This window comes from Parasteatoda tepidariorum, chromosome 9, assembly GCF_043381705.1.
Source record: "Parasteatoda tepidariorum isolate YZ-2023 chromosome 9, CAS_Ptep_4.0, whole genome shotgun sequence".
Taxonomy (NCBI): domain Eukaryota; kingdom Metazoa; phylum Arthropoda; class Arachnida; order Araneae; family Theridiidae; genus Parasteatoda; species Parasteatoda tepidariorum.
The window spans coordinates 64,079,080-64,102,824 of record NC_092212.1 but is presented as its reverse complement, the minus strand read 5'-3'; the positions used below and the strand labels follow the sequence as shown (position 1 = coordinate 64,102,824).

General features: G+C 30.6%; 2 protein-coding genes across 8 annotated transcripts in view; both read right to left on the bottom strand.

Moving 5' to 3' along the window:
- Nucleotides 1-2,402: 2,402 nt before the first annotated feature.
- LOC107450629 (zinc finger MYM-type protein 1) lies at nucleotides 2,403-14,333 on the bottom strand. Its single transcript, XM_016066466.4, has 3 exons — nucleotides 11,980-14,333; nucleotides 8,363-8,474; nucleotides 2,403-3,763 (listed from the first exon to the last, which is right to left on the bottom strand). The coding sequence occupies exons 1-3, from the start codon at nucleotides 14,037-14,039 to the stop codon at nucleotides 3,419-3,421; spliced, it is 2,517 nt and encodes an 838-aa protein (XP_015921952.2). The 5' UTR covers nucleotides 14,040-14,333; the 3' UTR covers nucleotides 2,403-3,418.
- Nucleotides 14,334-15,103: 770 nt separating this feature from the next.
- The window catches only part of LOC107450596 (serine-rich adhesin for platelets), a 51,092-nt gene continuing 42,450 nt past the window's right edge, over nucleotides 15,104-23,745 (bottom strand). For all 7 annotated transcript variants that reach the window (XM_071185689.1, XM_071185690.1, XM_071185694.1 and 4 more), the window contains one exon: nucleotides 15,104-22,514. In XM_071185689.1, the coding sequence (XP_071041790.1) occupies nucleotides 19,785-22,514 (2,730 nt within the window). In that variant the 3' untranslated portion in view covers nucleotides 15,104-19,784. The remainder of the gene's footprint in view (nucleotides 22,515-23,745) is intronic.

Sequence of the window (23,745 nt, the reverse complement as noted above, 5' to 3'; positions counted from 1 at the left end):
CTATTTATTTCAATTACAATCATTATTTTCTACTATTATTATTACTATATCAATTATATAATTATTTTCTACTATTATTATTACTATATCAATTACTATAATTATTTTCTATTTACTTCAATTACTATTAATACTATTTAACCACCTTTCAAAAATGTAGTTGTTTACATACGACGACCTAAAGCTGCACAATGGGCTGTTGGCGTGTATAATTGTATTTTTATACTTTATCTGGAGAAAGAAAATGAGTAGAGAATCTGAAATATCGAACTATTTATATCCTAAATTTTGATTAATGATGGCCATATGAGCTGTGATGGCTCAGGTGAGGGTTTTGCTTTCCTGTGAGGTAAACCAGGTTAGAATCCCAACAATGACTGGTCGATACAGAATCCGCATCCGGTTTGCACCGACCACAGTGCTGACATGAAATATCCTCAGAGGTCACGGGTTTGCCGTCAGGCTAACTTTAGGAGGTCCTCGTGGCCTTCCTCTCCATGTAACGCAAATGCGGGTTAGTTCCATCAAAAGGTCCTCCACGAAGGCAAAATTTCTCCCAATACTTGATCCAGGAGTTCCCTTGTCTTCTGGATTGGGTTCAAAGTTACAAGGCTACGGAGTTGAACATTAGAAGTCGTAAACCCAAAAATTGGGTCGGCTGTTAAACGACGGTTATGAAATAAAATAACGATGGATTTAAGTCTTGGTGGCTCAGGGAGTTGAGTGCCAGCCTCCCAATGAGGTGATTCGGGTTCGGCTCCCAACGATGGCGGGTCGAAACGAATTCTTTTCCCGGCGACAGTGTTGACGTAAAATATCCTCAGTGATAGACGAATCTTCAGTTAGAATCCTCTTGCCGTCGCGCTTCCCATGGGGGTTTTCGTGGCTTTCCTCTCTATTTAACAAAAATACGGTTTAGTTAATTAATTCAAAGTATGAAAGCATTTTCATGTAAAAATAATTTTACTAATATATATTAAACTGTATAATTTATATTCTAACTACATCGAAGAATATTAACACTTTTTATTGGCTGATAATTTTTCTTAAAGAATTCAAAAAAATTTAGGTGATATCATAATATATTTCATTTTATATTATAACCGTCGTTGAACAGTTGAACCAACTCTGGGTTTACGAGTATAAAAGTTCAACTCAATAGCTTGTAATTTTTAACCCAATCCAGAACACAAGTGAACTCCTGGATCAAGAATTGGGAGAAATTCGCCTTCCTGGAAAACTGCTTGATGGAATTAACCAGCATTTGCGTTGTCTGGAGAAGAAAACCTCCCACAGTCAGCCTAACAGCAAGCTGACATCGATCCATGATCTGTCTACCATTGAGAATATTTTACGTCAGCATTGTGGTCGGTGCGAGCCAGGTGCGGAGTTCGTAACAACTAGTCATCGCTGGAATTCGAACCCGGTTTACCTCATTGCGGGAACCGGTTTCGAATATATTCCTCACATTCCCTGAACCACGTACCTCCTGAGGAATTGACTGTAACGGGAACTTGGTGACCCGGACAGATTTAACGTGTACCAGTCACCTAATACGCGGGGATTCTTTGGTATCATCAGATATTAACGTTTAATTACTTTATACTAAATTTCAAAATAATTTAATTAGTATCAAAAATATCAAATCGTGTTACACACTTTGATTTAATACAAAGCTGCGTTTATTAATTAAATTATACATCCTTTTTCTTTCTACTTTATACATTTTTTACACATCTTAAAGCACTTTCTTTTTTAGGACAAGTTCAATTATTATTACTTTATTGCATATTGTATTCATTTTGATATTATTTTATTATTGCAGATTGTATTGCAAAAATACAATTTTAGATATTAAATACAAATATATTTCGTTTATAGGTTTTTTAGGGAAGCTTTCTAAGCCGACGTGAAAATGAAAAGACGCATAACTGAAAATTAAACAAATTAAAAGAAATTCGTCGGAAAAAAAGATTTTCATAACATAGTAACTTTAATTTGGCACTTCTATTGATATATTTAACAATAAAAGTAGTAGTTGATGAAATTTAAAATATAAGCTCAGTAGTAAAAATGAAAAAAAAATTATAACTTTAAATTCCATCTAGTACACAAAAGTATAAAATTCTTTCAACGCAGTCGGACGATAAAGTAAAAAATTCTTTTAGGGGAAAAATTTCTTTTTAAAACGTAACTTAAGAGTTCCTTGAATCCAAAAAAATTGACGCAGAGTTGAGTTGAATGTAGAGTTTAGTTGCAAAAGGTCATATTTATGCAGAGAGAAAAATATATAATTTTCGCTTTTCCCGTTGTATAAACGAATTATTTTAACATCACATAGATTAAGAATGAACTGAAACTACTAAAAAATAACGTACAAATGAAAAAGAAAAGTCAATAAGAAACGCATAAACAATGCTTTATTGTATTATTATTATATAAAATAACAAATATAAATAATGTTATTTGTTACTTTCATTATTAATTCAATAATTTCTTTTCCAAAATAATTTTATCTATTATAATTTTATTATTTATTTCAAGCCGTAAATAATTTTCAAGAGAAAAAAAAGTGTAACAGAAAAAAAATAATATAAAACAAAACTGTGATTTGAACGATGAATACTATGCGATGAGTAAAAGTTCGATTCAAAATTCGAAAAAAAGGCTTGATTATTGTTATTCTACCAACGTAGGAGTTGTTCTTCTGTCAACATAGGTTATTTTATTGTTATAGGATGTTCTTCTATTAAACCCATAGGTTAAAAGAGAGATTCACCATTGGTAATTATAGTTGTATAGTTATACGAATCTCCTTCAGTATCAGAGAGGTCTATGGGTTCTTTCTGTAATCTCAATATTCTTGATGCCAATGATATTCACTGAACAATAAAAAATTCTGCCAAGAATAACTTAAAATCGGAAAAATAGAATTAGAGTTGTTCTTCTGTCAACATAGGCTCTTCTTCCATTGTTATAGGATGTTCTTCTTTAAACCCATAGGTTGAAAGAGAGATTCATCATTAGAATTTCCAGGAGTATCGTTCCATTCTCCTTCAGTATCAGAGAGGTCTATGGGTTCTTTCTGTAATCTCAACATTCTTGATGCCAATGATATTCACTGAACGATAGAAAATTCTGCTAAGAACAACTGAAAATCGGAAAAATAGAATTAGAGTTGATCTTCCGTCAACATAGGTTCTTCTTCTATTGTTATAGGATGTTCTTCTATTAAACCCATAGGTTGAAAGAGAGATTCGTCATTAGAATTTCCAGAAGTATCGTTCGATTCTCTTTCAATATCAGAGAGGTCTATGGGTTCTTTCTGTAATTTTTATCTCCATATTCTTGATGCCAATGATATTCACTGAACAATAAAAAATTCTGCTAAGAAAAACTGAAAACCGGAAAAATAGAATTAGAATTGTTCTTCTGTCAACATAGGTTCTTCTTCTATTGTTATAGGATGTTCTTCTATTAAACCCATAGGTTGAAAGAGAGATTCACCATCAGAATTTCCAAGCATATCGTTTGATTCTCCTTCAGTATCAGAGAAGTCTACAGGTTCTTTTTTAATTCTGATCTCCATATTCCCATGAGAAAAACTATTCTGATAAGATGAATCGAATTCTGAATGTTCGTCTGAAACATCTGGAGTGATAGAGGCTCGAGGAGCTGTTCCAAAGGTTGAGGCAACAGATAATTTTGATGGCATCGGTTTCTGGGAAGATGAAGATTGGATTTCAGATTTCCTGACACGATTCTAAGGGGGTAAAAAATAATATGTTAGTTGAATACAGAATAAAATTAAATAAAAAATATCTGCAAGCAAAATAAATCGATCTGTAGCTATGTTAGGTAATCAATAGAGCTGGGAAATATTGCGGTACTAATAATCTTGCGGTACTAGAAAATATCGATATTTCATGATACATCATTGAGAAATACTGATGTTTTATGATATAACATCAGTCAAAACATATTGTCAAAAGCATTAATACATCATGATATATCGCTTAGAATTATTGATACTTCACGATACATCACGATCTTTACTAACTTGAGAAATTCATGCAATATTTATATTTGTTAATATTTTCATTACCTAAATAAAATTTATCGACTCTCACGATTATATCGTATTCGTTAATTTTCGTTATCTTTAGTATTCGCGATATTATAATATTCAAAATTAATATTCATTTTTTTCAAATTTAGTTTCACAAATGTAATTGGTTTTGGTATCATTTGGTCATCATTTTGTTTAGTTTCAAAACACCAAACACCACCGTTTTTATTTTTTATTTTTCGATCTGGCATGTATATTTATAGCTATTTCAATTTTAATCTAATTTTCAATTTGTGATTAATACAGTGTTATCCGTTATCTGGAATGCAAAGTCAAAGAGCAGGTTTTTTTCTGGTGAACTCAAATCTGCAATAAAAAACCGGGATTCAAAATAAAAAATTTATGGTTGCCCTTGCACCAACCCCAGGTGTTAGTTTCCGGGGACAAGTTTGGACTCTTTGAATGAATCTTTTAATATGGCGAAATTTTTATGTATTGCATATTTATTGAGATTTTTGACTGTTTCCATACTTATTGGTACACCCTGTACTTGATTTTAAATACATAACCTACTTTCGAAATCTTTCTTATTACCGATTTAAATTTAAACACACTGCACAGTGGTCCAGCATCCAAGGTTTCGTGGCCAAAATTAGTATTTCGATAAAATTTGTTTGAAAATTTGGTTTTTTTTAGGGGTTTTAATTTGCAGGTAAATTGAATTCATAGTTGAAATTTTGAAATACACTAAAAATATCAAAAAAACTAAATAAAATAGCGGCTGAAATATGGTGAGCAAAAATAAAAAAAAATATTATAATAAGCTTAAATAATTAAATATAGCATTGAAAATATAATAACTTTCGCAATTTTATACTAAAAATGAAAAACAAATTATATTTAATGCGAAAACATGAAAAAAATAATAATTTTTGTCTTTCGGTATATTTAGTCTACCTTTGTAATATGGGCAAAATGGGGCAGGTTTTTTCGAAAGAAGAAACATTAAAGAAGACAACAAAAAAAAGTTTAGCTAATTATCTCGTGGAACTTTTTGGAGATAAGTTTCGAAAGTGATTCAAACATTGTAAAATGTCAAATGATAAGATATAAACTATAAGTTTGTCAAGAGTATTAACTAATCCAACAAATTGAAAAATTGTACTATAATTTCAGACTAATTACTCTGATAAAAATGTAACAGTAAGGTGAAATTCCTATATATACTTCTGAAACATAAATTTAAAAGTTATATTTAAAAAAATTTTTTACATATTTTTCACTACATTGTACTCTCGTCGGTCCAAAAAGTAAATTATAATGTTTGGAATAATTATGAATACCTAATTTGGGCGATATTAAAACTGCCTACACATATTTTAGTTGAAAATGTAATTTTGACTTTTGGCCAAAGATCATGGTCTTCTGGCCCACAGTGCACTGTTTTGTATTTTCTAAGCTGAAAACGTATTTCATCTAAAGTCAATTTTTTTTTTTTTTAAAAATGAATGAAACGGGAAAAAGTATAATACAAGTTACACACTGTTAAACTATTTTTGTTAATGTAAAGCGCCTCTCCTTCGAAATCAGCATAGATTTGCATAATTAACTACATAGTGTTCCGCAATGGCTTTCCTTAACATATATTCTTCGAATCCTTGACAACAATGAAATAAGAAAAATGTACATTAGAGTACGAAATTAATATATATATTAATATTTAATAATTACAATTAGAGAAAAAAACATAAGTGCTATTAAAAACTATCATAACCTTTTAAATTTTTTTGTGTAAGAAGGAATTAAAAACATCAAAACCTGTTTAATTGCCTAAGGAAACAGAGAGGCGCTAAAATTTGATTTTTAAAAATTTCTCCTGACGTTTTTCCCCACCTTCTTCACTACTGATTTGATCAGTCGGACTTCTATTTAACGAACTTCCATTTTGCGAATTTCTCTATTTAGCGATTTTTTTCGAGGAACCAAATACAGTTTGAAAATTTCTTCGTAAAACAACTTCCAAATAGCGAAGTGAATTTTCTATTTAACGAACTTTTCTTTGAGATCCACTTTTCCTATTTCCCAAAATATTTCAGAACATTTCAAACTTGTTGACGCATTTTATGGGGGCAATTGATTTTCGAAGACACCTAACTTTGAGAGAAAGCGGTAAAATCTCCTTCCCTTTTTGTTTGCATTTCAAGCAGAAAACACAGACAAAATTAACGGATTTTATCATTAGCAATTAAACTTAAGAAAGCATGTGGTAATGTATGTTAAAAATTACCTTTATAATAAATGCAGCTATAATTTAATACATAAATTTAACTTTTTTTTAGTTGAAAATATATGTAGCGTGATAGTGTGACACTGGATAATGTTTTGCTCTATTTTTGTTTTCCATGCAGATTAATAAAATAAATCGTAGATACTAGTAACAGGATAAAAATGTATCAATTGCTATTTTAATTATGTCCAAAGTTTATGAATTTAAAACCTGTTTAATGTTGTTTAAATATTTTAAAAGGTAATTTTCTATTTAACGAATTTTTCATATAACGAACTTATTATCGGGATTTAACGTCCTCGATAAATAGAGGTCCAACTGTATTTATATGGTATTGCTGCTTTTTTTTTTCCTTAATTTGCTGTGAATCCAAATATGTATGCTTTCTTGATTTTAGTTTTGACCAGGATTCAAAAAACATACGTTAAGGTTATCCCGTGTATTTACATACATAGGTTTAGATTTCATACACTGGTTTTTGGTTATTCCCTACTGTACAGAGAGCAGAAGATAATAAAAATATCACCCTGAAATAACTTTTATTCATATGATCCGATTTTCATATACCAAGTGCAAATATTAATGGTTCAAAGGTTTAACCTCAAATATTCCAATTAATTAGTAGTAACTACTACTTAATTAACGAAATCCGACAAAAATAACTTTCTCTGAATAAACATACTTATTTCGACCTTTGATTGATTTTTGACCTTAAAAAAATGCCACAATCTTGCAAAATTTGGTCTCATTAGTTAAGCCAGGAGAGCTGTCAGAAGTTTGAACAATTCAAAGTTAGTTTCATTTTTTTCACATATCGGGAATTCTTTAAGTGAATCTAAAAAATATTCCATACCAATATAGAACTCGCTTATTCAAAGTTAATTCAGCTCAAAAATAATTTTTGATAACTATTAATTACATTTTTTATTTATTCATTATTGCATTACATTATTTAATAGTCAAAAAAAATCTCGGATATGAGGTATGCACATTTTTACATGAATTTTAAATAACAAAATTCAAAATTTGAAACGAATCAGCCAAATAAACATTTTAAAATAAAAATGTAACTTTATAAACAACCCCAACTTAACTCAGCACTCAGATGGGGGCGGCAAGACCACCACAAAAAGGAAATTAACATTTTCTTGAGTGCGGTTACTCTTCTCCCCCACCCCTATTTTGGCGGCCAAAAATAGAAATCTGTCGAAGAAAAGGTATTTTTTATTCCGAGAAAGTCAATTTGATTTGCAATTATTTTGTAACTATAAACTAATAGGTAGCACAATTTTATATATATATATATATATCTGATAGCTTACTATTACACTTCAAAGCTTACAACTCAACAAAATAAGCTGATAGTGAGTGTTTAGTGCTCTAGCACAGTTGTGACTCATATGATTTTATTAAACCTGACTCATCAGCCACAATAGAAATTGCGGACGAAACGATTTTTTTTTTTAATTGCTTAGATTAGTAACAGATCGTCTGCTGTCATGTAATTGCTAAACCACAATTTTTTATAACCGTCGTTGAACAGCCGACCTAATTTTTATGGGTTTGCGACTACTAATGTTCAACTCCGTGGCCTTGTAATATTGAACCCAATCCAGAAGACAAGGGTACTCCTGGATCAAGTATTGGCAGAAATTTGCCTTCGTGGAGGACTTTTTGATGAAACTAACCAGCATTTGCGTTACATGGAGAGGTAGACCACGAGAACCTCCCACGGTTAGCCTGACGGCAAGGGGACTCTAACTCATGATCCGTCTACCACTGAGGATATTTCACGTCAGCACTGTGGTCGGTTCAAGCTGGATGCGGAATTCGTATTGATCAGCCATCNTTACAGCCCTTGGAACCATTAAGATTGGCACTTAGTTTGTGAAATTCAATTATTAGAACTGAGGTTATTCTTGGTAATATTTTTTCTCTCCGTACAATTTCTCGTACAATTACAACGTTCTGTTCAGTAAAGTTACGAATTTAAACAATTTACATACTTTATTATACGCCCGCTTCGCAGGCCATTTTGTTTTTTCCGGATTAGGAGTATTTTCTTCCCTTTTAAATTTTTTTAAAGGAGTTTCTTCATCAAAAAATGAGTCGCCACTTCTGTTGGGAAAAAAAAAATATCATTACAATTTCAAAATACATGTACATATTACTATTTAAAGAATATTACAGTTCAAAAAAATATGTAAATGAAATGCTTATAATATGTAAAAAAATATGTTTCTTTCAGTATTAAGCACTCGCGAAAAAGTGAAGCAATTATGCCGTACCATGTGATTTCAATCAGATTTAAATGGATTCCTGAAAGCGACGTCACGCGTTTGCGTCGAACCTGATTGGCTTCTGAATCGACAAATACCACGAATTACCTACAATGACGTCACTTTCAGGTATCCAATTTTATCAATTGTTACTGTCTGGCAATCACGAGATGAGATCTCAGATCGGTTCTTTTCAGTCAGTTCAAGCATTCTCAAGATTACTAGACGATAGTCTAATGTATAAGTAACAATAACTAATTATAGTTTTAACCGGGTGTTCAGTAAATGACATCCCTTATTAATATTTATTTTTAGAATTCATGTCAGAAAAGATGTTAAGTATGTACAGGACACATATAAAAATAAATAAATTATTTAACTAATTAACACCCTGAATGACTTTTGATTTAATGATCGAATTTTCATGTACTAAGACTCCATATTAATGGTTCAAAGGCCTAACCTTTAATAAGCTAACCAATTAATGCCGGTGATATTTTAAGTTACAAAACTAAGCACTAAAAAGTATTTCCTCTGAATAAAGATTTTTTTGACAGATTTAGATTTCAGAATCACAAATTATGGGGGGTAGCAGCAATCTGGTACATAAAATCCCAACGTCCAGTTAGATCAAGAGTGTGGTCGAAAATTTTGATCCCTTAGCCTGTTGAGGGCCAGGAAATTTTTACAAAATAAAACACTAGAACTCTATTTAAAACACTATTTAAAAGGAGTTTTACCTTACATTACTTTGCAGTTAGCTATGATAACCACAGCCCTTCGAAGAGTTAATGATAATTTTACTTTTTTCTTTGGATAAACGAATTTATATTTACAAGCAAAAATTTTTTGATTCGCTTAAAAAATATTTCAGATATGGCGAAATGCGACCCATTAAAATGGAGTCTATGTACTAACATGAAATTAAAATCATTAAATCAAAAGTTATTCAGAACGTTCCGTTTCTTTTTCAGACAGCGCATTATACTTAAGGACAAGTACATTTATATTTAAGCGAAAATGAAACAAAAAGCAAAAACGCTATCGAAATCTAACAAATCACTAATGGGGAAAGCGGAGCGGGACTGATAAGAACTTAAGACTCCTTAGATTACCTGAGAAAACGGAAATGAAAGGTAATTATTAGAAAAACCTCTAACTTTCCACAGGCAATCAATCTGGATTTCATTTTTTCATTCCACCTTTGTCACTAGTGATTCGTTCGATTTTTCATACTGTTTTTTTTTTTTTTTTTTTTATTTTTTTTTTTTTTTTTTTTTTTTTTTTTTTTTTTTTNTTTTTTTTAAGATTAAAATTTTAATTTGCAGTGTCAATGCGCATATATTGTAGTCTTCAATTTTAATGCTCTAAAAAGTATGTATTAAAGATGATTGTTGCAAAATATTCTGCGCACAAAGGAACACGTTGTGCATTAGTACAAATAAATGTATAATATTTGAAGAAAGAGTACCAGATTTTTAACTATGATTAAAATATTGATTCATACAATAAATTATTATGGGAAAATAAATGTGCATATAGTCGGCAATGAAAGACTTCTTTAAGTTATTCTAAAAAGGCAGAAAACTCTCTCCATTTTTATCAGATTTACTATACTGTATTAACAAATTCTTTACCGCTTAAGTTATCCTCTGTTGCACGTAGAATTTCTCAGTTATGCATTTCTTTTAACTAAATACCGTTACATTGAATATAGAGTTTTAAAGTCAAATCAGAATACGTCATTTAATTACTTAAAAATTATAAATTCAATACAGAAATTCTATGTACGACGGATGCATTATTTATGCCAAATCTCCCGAAAATGATTCACCATTTGAAAAATCAATTAAAGATAAATGGAAATTGTAATGATTCTCATAATTCATCAGAATGATTCTCATAATTCTGATGAATAAAATTGTATGATTTGTTGCGTTCTGCTTAGGAAACCAAATAATTGATTGTCTGAGCAAGATTGTAAATTAGTTACTAAATTAAACAACTTACAACTCCGAAAATTGAGTAAAACTATGAACTTTAATTCCAAAATAATCGCTTTATGCTCATAAAACGCTTGGGATCTCCCGAACAAATATTTCAATTGAAATGGTCTGAAACGCTGCAAAAAATACTGTGTTAAAAATTTCTACAGTCAGCAACTCCAGTTGTTGTGGAAAAACTAATTTTGAAATTATCCGAAATTAAATTTTAACTGGTTTCTTAAGCAAAACGCGGCAAACTTTAATTGAATTTTGGGTCATTTTTGGATCGTCAAGTATTTGTTGTTAAATTTTAATTAATAATAATAATAATAAAATAAATTGGATGAATATTCAAGGAATTATCTAACGCTTTTTACTGAAATCGCAAATTTAAAGTTTTCGAAGACTTATTTCATGCATGTAAGCGCCCATAAAAATTTGCCATTTCATTTATATAATTTTCATCGAAATACTTTTAGAAAACTAGTGGGTTGCGCCCCCTGCGCGCTAGCGCTCGCCAACCCCTGAAAATTGCTACGCAATCTTATATGGTTTGCTTCGCAAACCAAGCTCGCTTCTAACTTAGGTACATTGCAAATGCACAAAATTCTAAGAATTCAAAACAATCATTCAAATCCATATAACAACTTTTTTTTGTAAAAAAAATTACATCTTTTTAGTAAATACTAAGTCATTAAAATAAATTTGAATTTAAATAAATGACATGTAATTCGTTAAACCTATTAGAAATGTGCTATAGTATAATTCGTGATATAAATCAAAAAATCGTCGAATAAATTCATAATATATAAATTCGTGAAAAAAAGGCGCTTTCGACAAAATACTAAAATAGAGATCTATCGACAAAGACTACTCACTTCTGCTTAGCTTAATAGTACGAGATTGCCGCAGCTGATGCTCTTTGGTTATTTCAGTTTCCGTTTTTAAAAGCGCTATATGTTGAGCCANAATAGTACGAGATTGCCGCAGCTGATGCTCTCTGGTTATTTCAGTTTCCGTTTTAAAAATCGCTATATGTTGAGCGACCTCAGCTGGATTTGGCATGTGACATTTTTAGCGGCAATCATTGGTTGATTCGCCGTGTAAGAGAAATAGTAACGTAAACAAAACAAAGCAAACGGTGCCACCGGCGGAAAAGAAATACAGCCAAAATTTGGGAGCCACGTAAGAGAATTATATATATTAGATTGCTATTTAATATGCTTATTGCTGAATCCTATAAAAACAATTTTACCACAATAAGAATTTAAAAATTATAAAAATAATTTTGAAAATTTACTGTGATGTTCCCATGCAAATAAAATTAAAAATTTCAAAATAATTTTTTAAAAAAATTACTTGAAACTGAAATCCCTTCTTCTCTGTTTATTCACGGAAAAAAGATCAATAGCTGTATCCTTCAATTGGGAGTGCCTATCGAAAAAATTTTGTTCTGTAAAAATCATCGTCAGCGCATTCAAACGATCTTCTGACTTAGCACTCTGTAAAAAAGTTCGTATTTTTTTCAATGAGGAAAAATATCGTCCGGGTTCTTTGGTGGTCATAGGAATCGTCAAGAGCATATTTATCAAATTTATAAGTTCGCCGAAAATGTAATTCAAATTATTTTCTGTAATAAAGCTCAACAAATCACTCATTTTAGAATATTCGTGTATCTCTGAACTATTGTAGAATACCCTTAGCTCATTTTCGAGTTTTGATTTGTTGATTCCTGAATATACTTTAACAATTAATTTTATTTCTTCGCTCGGAAACAACTTCTTAAACATGATGAATTTTTTCTTGTTAAGCAAATTAGCGGTTAATAGATGCCCCGTAAAAGAATATCGTTCTACCATATCTTCGGATAAGTATTCGAAAAAAAGTTTTGCGTCAGCAGTAAGCAACGAGGAGGTATTTTCACAGTATTTGGAATTTTTGATTGCGGAAATGCAAGATTCAAAATTCTCTACGTATTCTAGAACTTTAGAAGTAGAATCTTCTGTATTTCCATTCTGCATGTGGTTATAGAGTATTTCTATATGAGGGACTATGAGATAAAATATCTCCAACCAAAAAAGGAATTTCTTATCACTCAAATTGTTTAAAATTCCAACAGCCTCCGACAGAGTGGTGTCGGAGTTTGATGTTTTTAACACAGATAGGCATTTCTTTAAAATTTCCAAATTTTCGTAAACACCGCATATGGTTCGAGGGTAAGAATCCCAGAATATTTCTACTTTAATGTTTATATGGTTTTTAAGTGCAGATTGACGCTGTGGTGATTTTGAGAAAAAAGTTGATATGGCCGTGATGTTAGAAAAAAATATTTTTGACGAATCAGTGACGCTTGCTATATTTTTCATTATGAGATTTAGTTGGTGAGCATAGCAATGTGTAAGACGCGCATTTTGATAACACTCGTTAATTTTCTCTTCAATTTTTACTTTGTTACCTCTCATGAAACAAGCGCCATCTAGGGACAGAGAAATCAGTTTAAGTTCATTGTCTCGGAGAACGATATTCAATTGCTGTAAAATACATTTGGATATCCCTTCTGCTGTTCGATCATCTGGAACAAAGCATCCCCAAAATCGTTCGAATATTTCTCCATTTAGAACGTACCGGAAAACAATAACCAACTGTGTAGATTCAGAAACATCAGTGACGTCATCAACCATAACAGCTATAAACGGGGCCTCTTCGATTTCTTTCTTCACTTGACTTCTATAAACTTTAAAAAGAGAGTCGAATATTTCATTCTGAAATGTCTTAGAAATACCCTCAAAAGTCGTGTTCGTTTTCAAGTGGAATTCTAACGCTGGGTTCAATTTGGATGCAAAATTCACCAGCCCTCTGAATATACCGGAATCGCCTGTTTCGTCGTGGCCGTACAAAGGGACTTCACAAGTTCCGCAGAATAGAACGAAATCGATTATTTTCGACAAAATCAAACGATTTTTAGCGACTTTTTTATTGTGTTCTTGGATCGAAATTCTGTAAGCCTCACTTTGCTTGCCTTTAATGTTCGCAACTCCCAATAGCGCCAAAGAAAGTTCATTCTCAATATGTTTTTTTGATATTTCATGTTTATCAGCATATTCTTTCAGTTTCCTTATATTAGAGAAACCTTGAGTCCACCTGTAGTCTCCATCATATAATAAGCATGGAAAACAATACAAAGCGTTTTTTACTTCGCAGCCGCACAACCAACTTTTTTTTTCGTACCAACCACTGTGGAAAGTTGATTTAAAAGTCCTCGTGGAATAAAAACCCACTTCAGATAATTCAAGATCAGGAGTTGGACGGCCTCTTCTTTTAATAGCAATTTTCTCATCAATAGTCAACATCGAAAACTTAACCTTTTTCAACTCACTAATAGTCACTGGATCTTTTGATTGAGTAAATCGACGTTGCATTTTGAAAACTTTTACCTAGCATTCACAGAAAAACCAACGATTTGCGACAAACGTTCCAATCTTTTTGATTAAAAAATGGCGCTAGGAACTCTACAAAACACACGCAGAAAACGATAATAATTAAAAAAAAGAATGCTTTCACCGCACGCAGACGAGAAGATATCGACTATACAAGGAACTCCAGGAGAAAATTCTACTGCGCACGCGCCGATCGTGGAAACTAGTTTTGCTCCTCTACTTTCTAGATGAGGAGGGAAAGAGAGTTCCTTCTCCCCCCATTCGCGCATAGTTGCAGCCATCATTTCCACAAGGCCAACTGCGCATGCGGATCGAGAGAAGGAAATCTCTCATCGGTTTGATGACTGTTTCTTTAGAAAGAGGAATACGAGTTCATACATAATGAAGACGAGAAATTCATACATAATGTCGTTAATTATTGGTCGTAGGGAAATGAAATCGCAGTAATATGAAATCAATATCAAGTATAATTAATCCCATCTGTTATAGTTAATGGAAATACAGTAATGTGGATTACAAATCGTTGGGTTTTTGCGCAACGTATAAAATGTTTTTTTTTTTTCACTTGAAAATAATTATTTTTAAAATAAATATATACGTATAAGGACCGTGTAAGATGCTTAAATCCTTTTATTTTCAATTTTTTTTTCTTAAAATTTATTTTTTAAAGAAAAAAAATAGACTTACAAATTTCAGATTTAATAAAATAAACAGAAATAAAAACAAAATCTAGCAAATGAAAAAAAAAAAAAATTCCGACTAATTACAGAGATCAAGAATTTTGTCCACATAAGAAACACACAAAAGATTCTTAAATAACATTCGAATCAAAATTTTATGAAAGGAATTAAAACTTAAATTTTGTTAATTAAAAACTGTGTTTTTTTTATTTAAATTTAATCCTTAAGTAAAACTCAAAAATAAAACAAAAGAAATGGTTATTTCGATTTTTTTACATGAAAAGAGGTTTGTGTTTTGCTTTGTTTTACTGACAACGAGTTCAAAATTGCCAGAAACTTGCTTACGAACATTTGAACGACCCCACATAATAAAAAAATTTAAATTTATTGATACAGTTATTCATGTGGTGTACAAATTATACATATTTGTCATAACTATTTGGACAATATCGTATATTATTTTTACACACGACAAAATTCATATAATATTTCTCTCTACGTAATAAAAATACAGTACTCTCATATTGTAGTCAGACAGTTTTATCACGTGATCAATAAATTTAATTAAATAGTCTGACACTGTTTTCCATTGTCGTCTGCGTATTTCTTATTGGCCAGAAAATCGCAGGATAGGATTCAGTTTTTCCAATTGACTTCATTATATTTTTTTTTATTATCATCAGCATTAAAATTAATAAATAACATTCAGGTATTGTTTTTTCTATAAAAATTTTTTTATCCCAAATTTAAAGGCATTTAATTGTAATATTTATTTTTCTTATGTCTCTCAACTATTATTACGAGTTTTTGATTTTAATTCTTTTTTAACTTTGGAGTTTAAAATTTATTATGTATTACCTTATTATGTTACATTTTTGGATAAACTTATTATGTAAATTGATGTCTAAACTAATTGTCCGTTTTACTGATTACTGAACAAAATTTACTAATATATTTTAACGTTGTCCTAGAGAAAGGTTTGGGCTAGGCAAGCTTAAGCAAATAAAATTTTTAGAACAAATATAAGTGATTAATTAAATAGCAGAAAAAACTGTTTTATGTTAACAGTGTGAAAAATCATGGTATGTGAAATTATGGTAAAAAGTATTGGTGCACTGTGTGCCGATACTTTTTACCGTAAAATTTTACTGTAAAATCATTGTAATTCAGTAAATGTTACTGTAAAGACAAAAGTATAAAATTTTACGGTATTTAAATTATACGGATTTTACAGATGCTGCATCGGGATACCGATATTTAATTATACGATTACTCTATAAATTTATACGAACTTTTTTACAGTGAAGAAACAACAATTATTGTGAAGCAATCGTGAGGGTTTGCAAGAGGCAGGGAAAAAGGTGCTTATTTTCTTAGTTAAAATTTTTTTTTATCGCATTTCTTCGTTTAATCAACATATTTCTGAGTGAAAATCACCTTTCCTCCATTATTTAAAGCACACGATGTACCGTGGAATCCTAGAGTTCCGCAAAAAAGTAATAAGTTCCGAGAGTTGGGATTGTTAAAAAATAGTTTTATCCTTTTTCTTTTTATCATTTTTAAACGTTTAATTATATATAAATTGACTCAATAATTTATTATTTACTTGATGTTTCAGCTGCCTCTGCGAAATTATTTTAAGTAAATGCCAATTTAAAAAAATTGCATTTTTTACAAAAAATATATATTTATTGGACCATTTACTTTATGACTACTTTTTAAACGAACTGAAAAATTTAGCACACAATTATAAAATTCGTTTATCCAAAGGTAATTTCTACCAAAATGTTAACTTTTAGTAAATATTTATTATTTTATTCACTGTTGATCAAAAAATATTTTTGAACAATAAAGTATGTAACTTTTTACATCATTTTAAAAATATCTAAACATTTTAAAGATTTAAATTCATTTATCCAAAAATAATTCCAAGCAAATTGTAACTTTTAGTAGAAATTTATTTATTTTATTCTATATTGATAAAAAAATATTTTTGAACTGTAAGGTACGTAACTTTTTACACCATTTTAAAAAATGCAAATTTATATGGCAAAATACAAATTTTGAGCGAAATTGATCGAACCGACCTGAGAAATCGAAATTTGGAAAAGTATTTTTTAAATTCGGTTTCTCAAAAATTATTCAATCGATTTTGCTCGATTTTTTTTTTCCATGTAAAAATATATTCTTAAAATGATTTAAAAAATTACATACAATTTAAAAATGCTTTGACTATTAAAGAATAAAATAATATTTACTTTAGTTACTAAACTTAATATAATAAACATAATAATAAACTTTATATAAACAAACTTTAATAATAAACTTTAAATAAACGAACTTTATAATTGTGTGCAAAAGTTTTTCAATTCGCTTAAAAAATTTTCGAGATATGTTAAAATACTTAAAAAGTAAAATTAACATGAAGGGGTCCAAATTTTTAATCATCCTCCTGATAAAACAGTATGAACCATATTTCCCAGATTTTGGTTATCTCATATTTTGAGGGTCAGAAATTCGAAATTATCAACAACAACAAAAAAAAAAAAAAAAACTTATGTTTATTCAAAAAAAAAGTACATTCATCTGTCTTAACCATTGAGTCCTAGAACGTGAAGACCCGATTTTTAGATCAAAAGCTATTTTGGTGCTTGCATAAAATACTTTTGTCTATAAATATTTTTTAAGGACTAGATTAGGGAAATTTTATCAAGCCACACCAAAAATTCTCAACTTATAACATTTAAACAGGCTCTCAAATAACAATTAACTGTAGTTATAATTTTAGAATTATTTGAAAAAAATAGAATCAAAATGCATACCTTAGGAGCTAAGAAAATTTCCCGAATCATTATTAAGGAAGACGGTACTAAAACCATGAAAAAAAATTTTATTTCGGAAAAAGATTGAGAGGAGGTTTATGATGATTATTAACCCTTTGACGCATATGGGACAACCGTGCTCTTTTTATTCATTATTTTTCTAAAATTCTAATTACAAGCAAAAATATATTTAGGTATTTTTTAATTATAAAAAACAGTCTCATAGTTACTAAAAAAATCTGTTAAATTATCAGACTTGTATTTAATATGTAAAATTCAAAAAAAGTTGTGTGAAAATTTTCTTTCATTCATATTTAAACATTTATCAATAATTAATTTTCTAAATTAAAGAAATTTCAAAGATCAATAGCTCTTTCTCTTAGTTCTAGATAACTGCAAATTTTAAAAAATTATTGCTGGAAGTGAGCCCGTGTTTGGAAGATTTTACCTTTAATGAAGAAAAAGACACCAGTGTTTCATGTTGTATTTCATAACCATGAATTATTAAAATGTTAAATATAATTTTAATAACTCATTATATTTAACTCATTTTTATAACTCAATATAATTTTAATAAACATTTTTCCCTTATTTTGACTTAAATGAATTGAAATTAATAAAAAATATGTTGGACGAAAATTCTGCGTCTAGAATTAAAATTACTTTTTTCATCTTGCAATAAAATTGGTTTTGATGCTTTGATCTTTGGTTTTGAGCTTTTATTCAGTTTCAATAATAGCTTTTTTACAAGCATCAATACAGCTTTTTTTTAATAGTTATTAGTCAAGTTTTTATAATATATATGTTATTCTTTAAATATTGTGATTCTTATTGTTTTTTTTTTCTTTTTTACTTCACTTTAGATAAAGTTTTCAAACTTATACATAAAGTGCGGCAATTAAAGAATACCTTGAGTAAATTAAAGTTGCGAATTGTTAAAATATACTAGAAAAACTAAATAGTATTATATAAAATATTTGCCTGATTTTTTTTTCTTTTGTGAATTAAAAATTTCCTTTTTCTTCTTAAGGAGTTGAGAAAAATTTTTAGTAAAAATAAGAAAATTTTCAAGAGCTTGAAAGATACCACAAAAATTAGTGAAAACAGGGAAAGTTGGCAACTACGACAAATGATCAAACAAAATATTTAAGAACAACAAACAGAATATTATGACTTTCTTCACTTGATTTACAGGAACAAAAAAGCTCCAGTATTACACATAAAATAAAAATCCAGCAATGAAATTTGGCAACTAAGACAAGTGCATAAAAATGACGTAAGAATGACTTTTTTCATTTGATATAAAGGAATAAAAAAGTTCGAACATTACACACACGCACAAAAAAAAAAGAGTGATGGGAACTATGACAAATTGATAAAAATGATGTAACAATTATGATTTTTTTCATTTAAATGAACGGAACAAAAAAGTTCGAACATTATACACAAAAAAAAAAAATGAGAGATGGAAACTATGACAAATGGATAAAAATGATGTAACAATAATAACTTTTTTCATTTAAATGAAATAATAAAAAAGTTCGAACATTACACACAAATAAAAAATAACTAGAGATAACAATTATGCAATTGAAATAAAATGACCCAAGAATAATGACTTTTTTCATTGATTGAAAGGTATAAAAAAAATAATGAGATGACAACTATGACAAATGGTCAAACATGACATAATGGTTCAAAACAATGACTTTTTTTAAAAAAAAAATTTATTTTAAGGAACAAAACAGTTTGAACATAATACATAAAATTAAAATAGTGAGAGTTGGCAACTATGACATAGTCTAACACGACATATAAATGGTTTAAAACAATGACTTTTTTTTATTTTTGTTGCAAGAAATAAAAAAAAAGTTCCAACATTCATGAATTATGAATACGCTCTTAATATAAACATTTCTTTAAAATTTAGTAATTTTCAAAATTTGTAAAAGCATCAACAGAAATAATTACAGTTATAATTTATTAGAGGACAGTCAGTTGAGTTTTTCTTATTTCTTTTTGATTAAATTTATCTTTTAAGACTATTTTACATAGTTTCAACATTACGTTTTGATTAAAAGATTTGCATACAATTTTAAAAAATATTGTAGTGTTAAATTTTACATTTTTATGCGCATTAATCACTACTGATGAAGAAATATTCCTTTTTTTTTACGGTAAACGAGTTTGATTAAAAAGTAAACTCAGTTTGTTTTATGATTTAATCAGAATTTCATAAAGTAATTTATTGTTTTAAGTTTGATTTGTTTCTCAAAGTCTGCTTTAATAAGCTCTCGTTGTTTATTGATCCTTTCAAGTGTAAATAAATCCAACTCAACTGGAGTTTCTGAAATTTCGATTGATTCTTCTTTGAATACTATCTCAGAGCCTTGCAATGACGATTTAGGCTCTATTACTGAAGTTGCTGTTGTAGTCGTAGAACAGGAAGAAGATGATGAATTAAGTGAGGTAATATTACCAGCAGAATTTGATATCACAGTTGCTGGACTTGATGGAGAAGTGTTAACCTTTTTCGTTGAAGGTGATAAGGAAGATCTCAAAATATTTGCAGAATTAAGTAATGTCCGCACAATATTTGCAGGATCAGGGGACGGATTGTTTGTAGTAGCTTTAGAACCTGGAGCAGAAGTTCGAATCATATTTGAAGAACCTGGTAAAGAAGTCTGAACCACATTTGAAGAACCTGGTAAAGAGGTTTGAATTATATTTAATGAACTTGGAACAGAAGTTCGAATCATATTTGAAGAATCTGATAAAGAAGTCGGAATAACATTTGAAGAACCTGGTAAAGAGGTTTGAATTATATTTAATGAACCTGGAGCAGAAGTTCGAATCATATTTGATGAACCTGATAAAGAAGTCTGAATCACATTTGAGGAGGTTGGTAACGAAGTCTGAACAGTATTTGAAGAGCCTGGTAACGAAGCACCTATGATAGTGGGGCAAGGATACCCAAAAGGGTAACTAATTTGTGGGGGTAACACATTGTTAGCACTTGGTAAATAATTCCCAATCACATTTGCTGAACTTGGTAGAGAATTTTCGACCGAAGTTGCAGAACCGGGTAATGAGCCAGGAAATGGAGATGCTTTCATAATTGCAGAAGTTGGTAAGGGAGATCTCATCGTTGGACTAGAATCAGGTGAAAAATTATTCACCATTGCAATTAAATTAGATAAGGAATTCCCGACAGTATTTGGGTATCCTGATAAGGAAGTCGTTATTAAGTTCGCAGACCCCGGTAAGGAATAACCCATCATAGTATCATTACCCTGTGAAATTGCTTCTGGTGGTAAAGAATTACTAACGATAGTATAACCGTATAAATAATTCTCATGCACTGGAGCTCCTCTAAAATTTACAGTACCCGGTGTGGAAGTTTTTATCACAGTTGATTTGTCAGGTACTGAAAATACAGTTGCAGAACCTGGTAAAGGAGATCCTTCTATAGGAGCCGATCCTGATAAGGAAGTGCCTATCATATTTGAAGACTCTGCTAAAGAATTCCCTAGCATATTTGAAGAACTTGTTATGGGAGCCATAGGCGTATTTGCACTTGGTAAAGCAGTTCCATTTGCATTTGTAGAAGTTACGGAAGTCACATGCGCATTTTCAAATTTAGACAAAGTATTTTCAACAGGCATAGAACTAAATAAAGAAGTGTCTGACATAGGTTCAGGAGAAGAGGGTTCTTCTTTCACTGTTACTGATTTCAAAAATTCGTCATTTCTTCTTTTAGCCAGTAGAAGAGAATCTTCTAAAGATCCTGGTAAGGAAGTGGCTATCATATTTGAAGACCCTGCTAAAGGATTCCCTAGCATAATTGAGGAACTTGGTAACGCAGTTACATTTGCATTTGTAGAAGTTATGGTAGCCACATGAGTATTTTCAAATTTAGACAAAGTATTTTCAACAGGCATAGAACTTAATAAAGAAGTGTCTGATATAGGTTCGGGAGAAGAGGGTTCTTCTTTCACTGTTACTGATTTCGAAAATTCGTCACTTTTTCCTTTAGCCACTAGAAGAGAATCTTCTAAAGAAATAGATTCAGGTTCAGGCGAAGAGGGTTCTTCCTTAACTGTTACTGATTTGGAAAATATGACATGTCTTGCTTCATTCTCGTGGAGAGAATCTTTTAAACACCCTGGTAAGGAAGTGGGTATCATATTTGAAGACTCTGTTAAAGGGTTCCCTAGCATAATTGAGGAGCTTGGCAACGTAGTTCCATTTGCACTTGAAGAACTAGTTACAGAAGCCACAATATTTGCAAAGTCAGACAAACTCTTTTCAACAAGCATAGAACTAAATAAAGAAGTTTCCGTCATAGGTTTAGGCAAAGAGGGTTTTTCTTTCACTGTTACTGATTCGTAAGTTCTTCCTTTAGCCACTAGAAGAGAATCTTCTGAAGAAGTAGATTCCATGAAAGAATCAGGCTCTTCTTTCACTTCAATTGTTGCTGAAGAATCTGTGTTAAGAATTTGGGAAAATAAAGACACTTTAACAGTAGTCTCAACGAGCGAATCTTGTTTCTCAGTTACATCGGCTAACTTATGATTTGCGATAACAGAAGAAGCTTCTGTTATGGGTGGAGTTACCGAAGTTTCGAAATCCGATATAGAATTTCTAAAACTTTCAACTTCTAAACTTTCCGAAGGTTCTTCGACTTCAAAACTCTCTTCCTTTAGAATGATTCCAGAATTCAAAAGTGAATTATTTGGTTCATTAGAAACTGGTTCTGTGACTTCAGCATCTTCATCAGAATCGAAAATTTCCTCTTTTATAACAGCGTTTGAGTCAAAATCTGATTCAGATGTAACAGAGCTGTCTGGGTTTGAGGAAACTTCTGGAATCGGTGATGTTGTTTCGAGCGTTGTTGCAGAATCGGACAATTTCATTCTTTTAGAACTTGATGCTTCTTCTGAGACATTTGGGTTCTGTAAAAATAAAGAAATTTACTTTGCTGTCAAAAAAATAAATAAATAAATAAAAAGAAACTGCAGCATTAATGGCTAAGAGTACAATGTTTTTAAGTTATAAATACAATGTTTTTAAGTTACAAGTACAATATTTCTAAGTTTTATTTAACTCCCAGAAATAAAACTCTCATTGTTGACGATTCAGCTGGTATTTCACTAGAGTACGTTGTTTTTTGGCAATCATTTCGTCAGAAAAAAAAAATCACGGGATTTTTGACGAGATGTTTACACAAAAATATTTGACGCAACTGCTTTTTCACTTTTGACGAATTTTTAATCAAAAATTTTAATAGCAATCACAATTTTAATCAGTGTAACTTTATCAGAGATTTTTTTCTTTCTTTAATAAAATTAAACTCTTTCAGAGAGAATCTCTCTTTAATAAAAAAAAAAATCGTAACCGCCACCGGTGTTTTGGGTGTTCAACTTTACATTATATTTTTGTTTATCTGCGTAAAAAAACTGTAAGACTTAGAAACTTGAAATTGCGATGGTGTGTAGAATAATACAATGGAACAAAAGAAAAAAAAATAGTCTGGGAAAAATCGTAGAAATGCACTTACAGTACATAGTTGAGATTAGCCGTGGTGAAAAAAAAGTCCTTATTTGTTTTTAAACTTAATACAGTGCTTTTTTTTCTCCCAATTTCGAGTTATTCAAAGCTTGTTGCAAATTTAAGTGCTTTCATCGCAAATTTTTTCTCTTTGCGTTACTATTTGTTTTGCTATACTATATAAAATACAAAACTAATGAAAACAAATGAAATGTATGCAAAACTGATGATGTTGTTGTCGCTGGCCATTAAGGCAGAGGGGGGTGCGAATGTTCTTGTTTCTCAGTGGCACCATCTATGGTCAAGGATTCGCCTTCTGCCGCACCCAAACGTCACACCCGTTTATAGGGCAGCCACATTCATGCATTCATTCATTCATCATCTTAATTTTGACCTGAACCAGAGAACGATCAATCTCTAATTCAGTACCCCCAGAGGTATTGATTTGTTATGGGAATTCGGAGTACTTTGTGACCTAGCAGATTTAACTCACACCAGCTACCATTTACTACACGGGTAGTCTTGGGCCGGCAGTGATCAAACTCACGACCTCTTGGACATGGGCCCAATGCTTTGCCAACCAGGTAATCCCGGCTCAGGCAAAAACTGTTGAAATACTAACGAATAATTTTAACT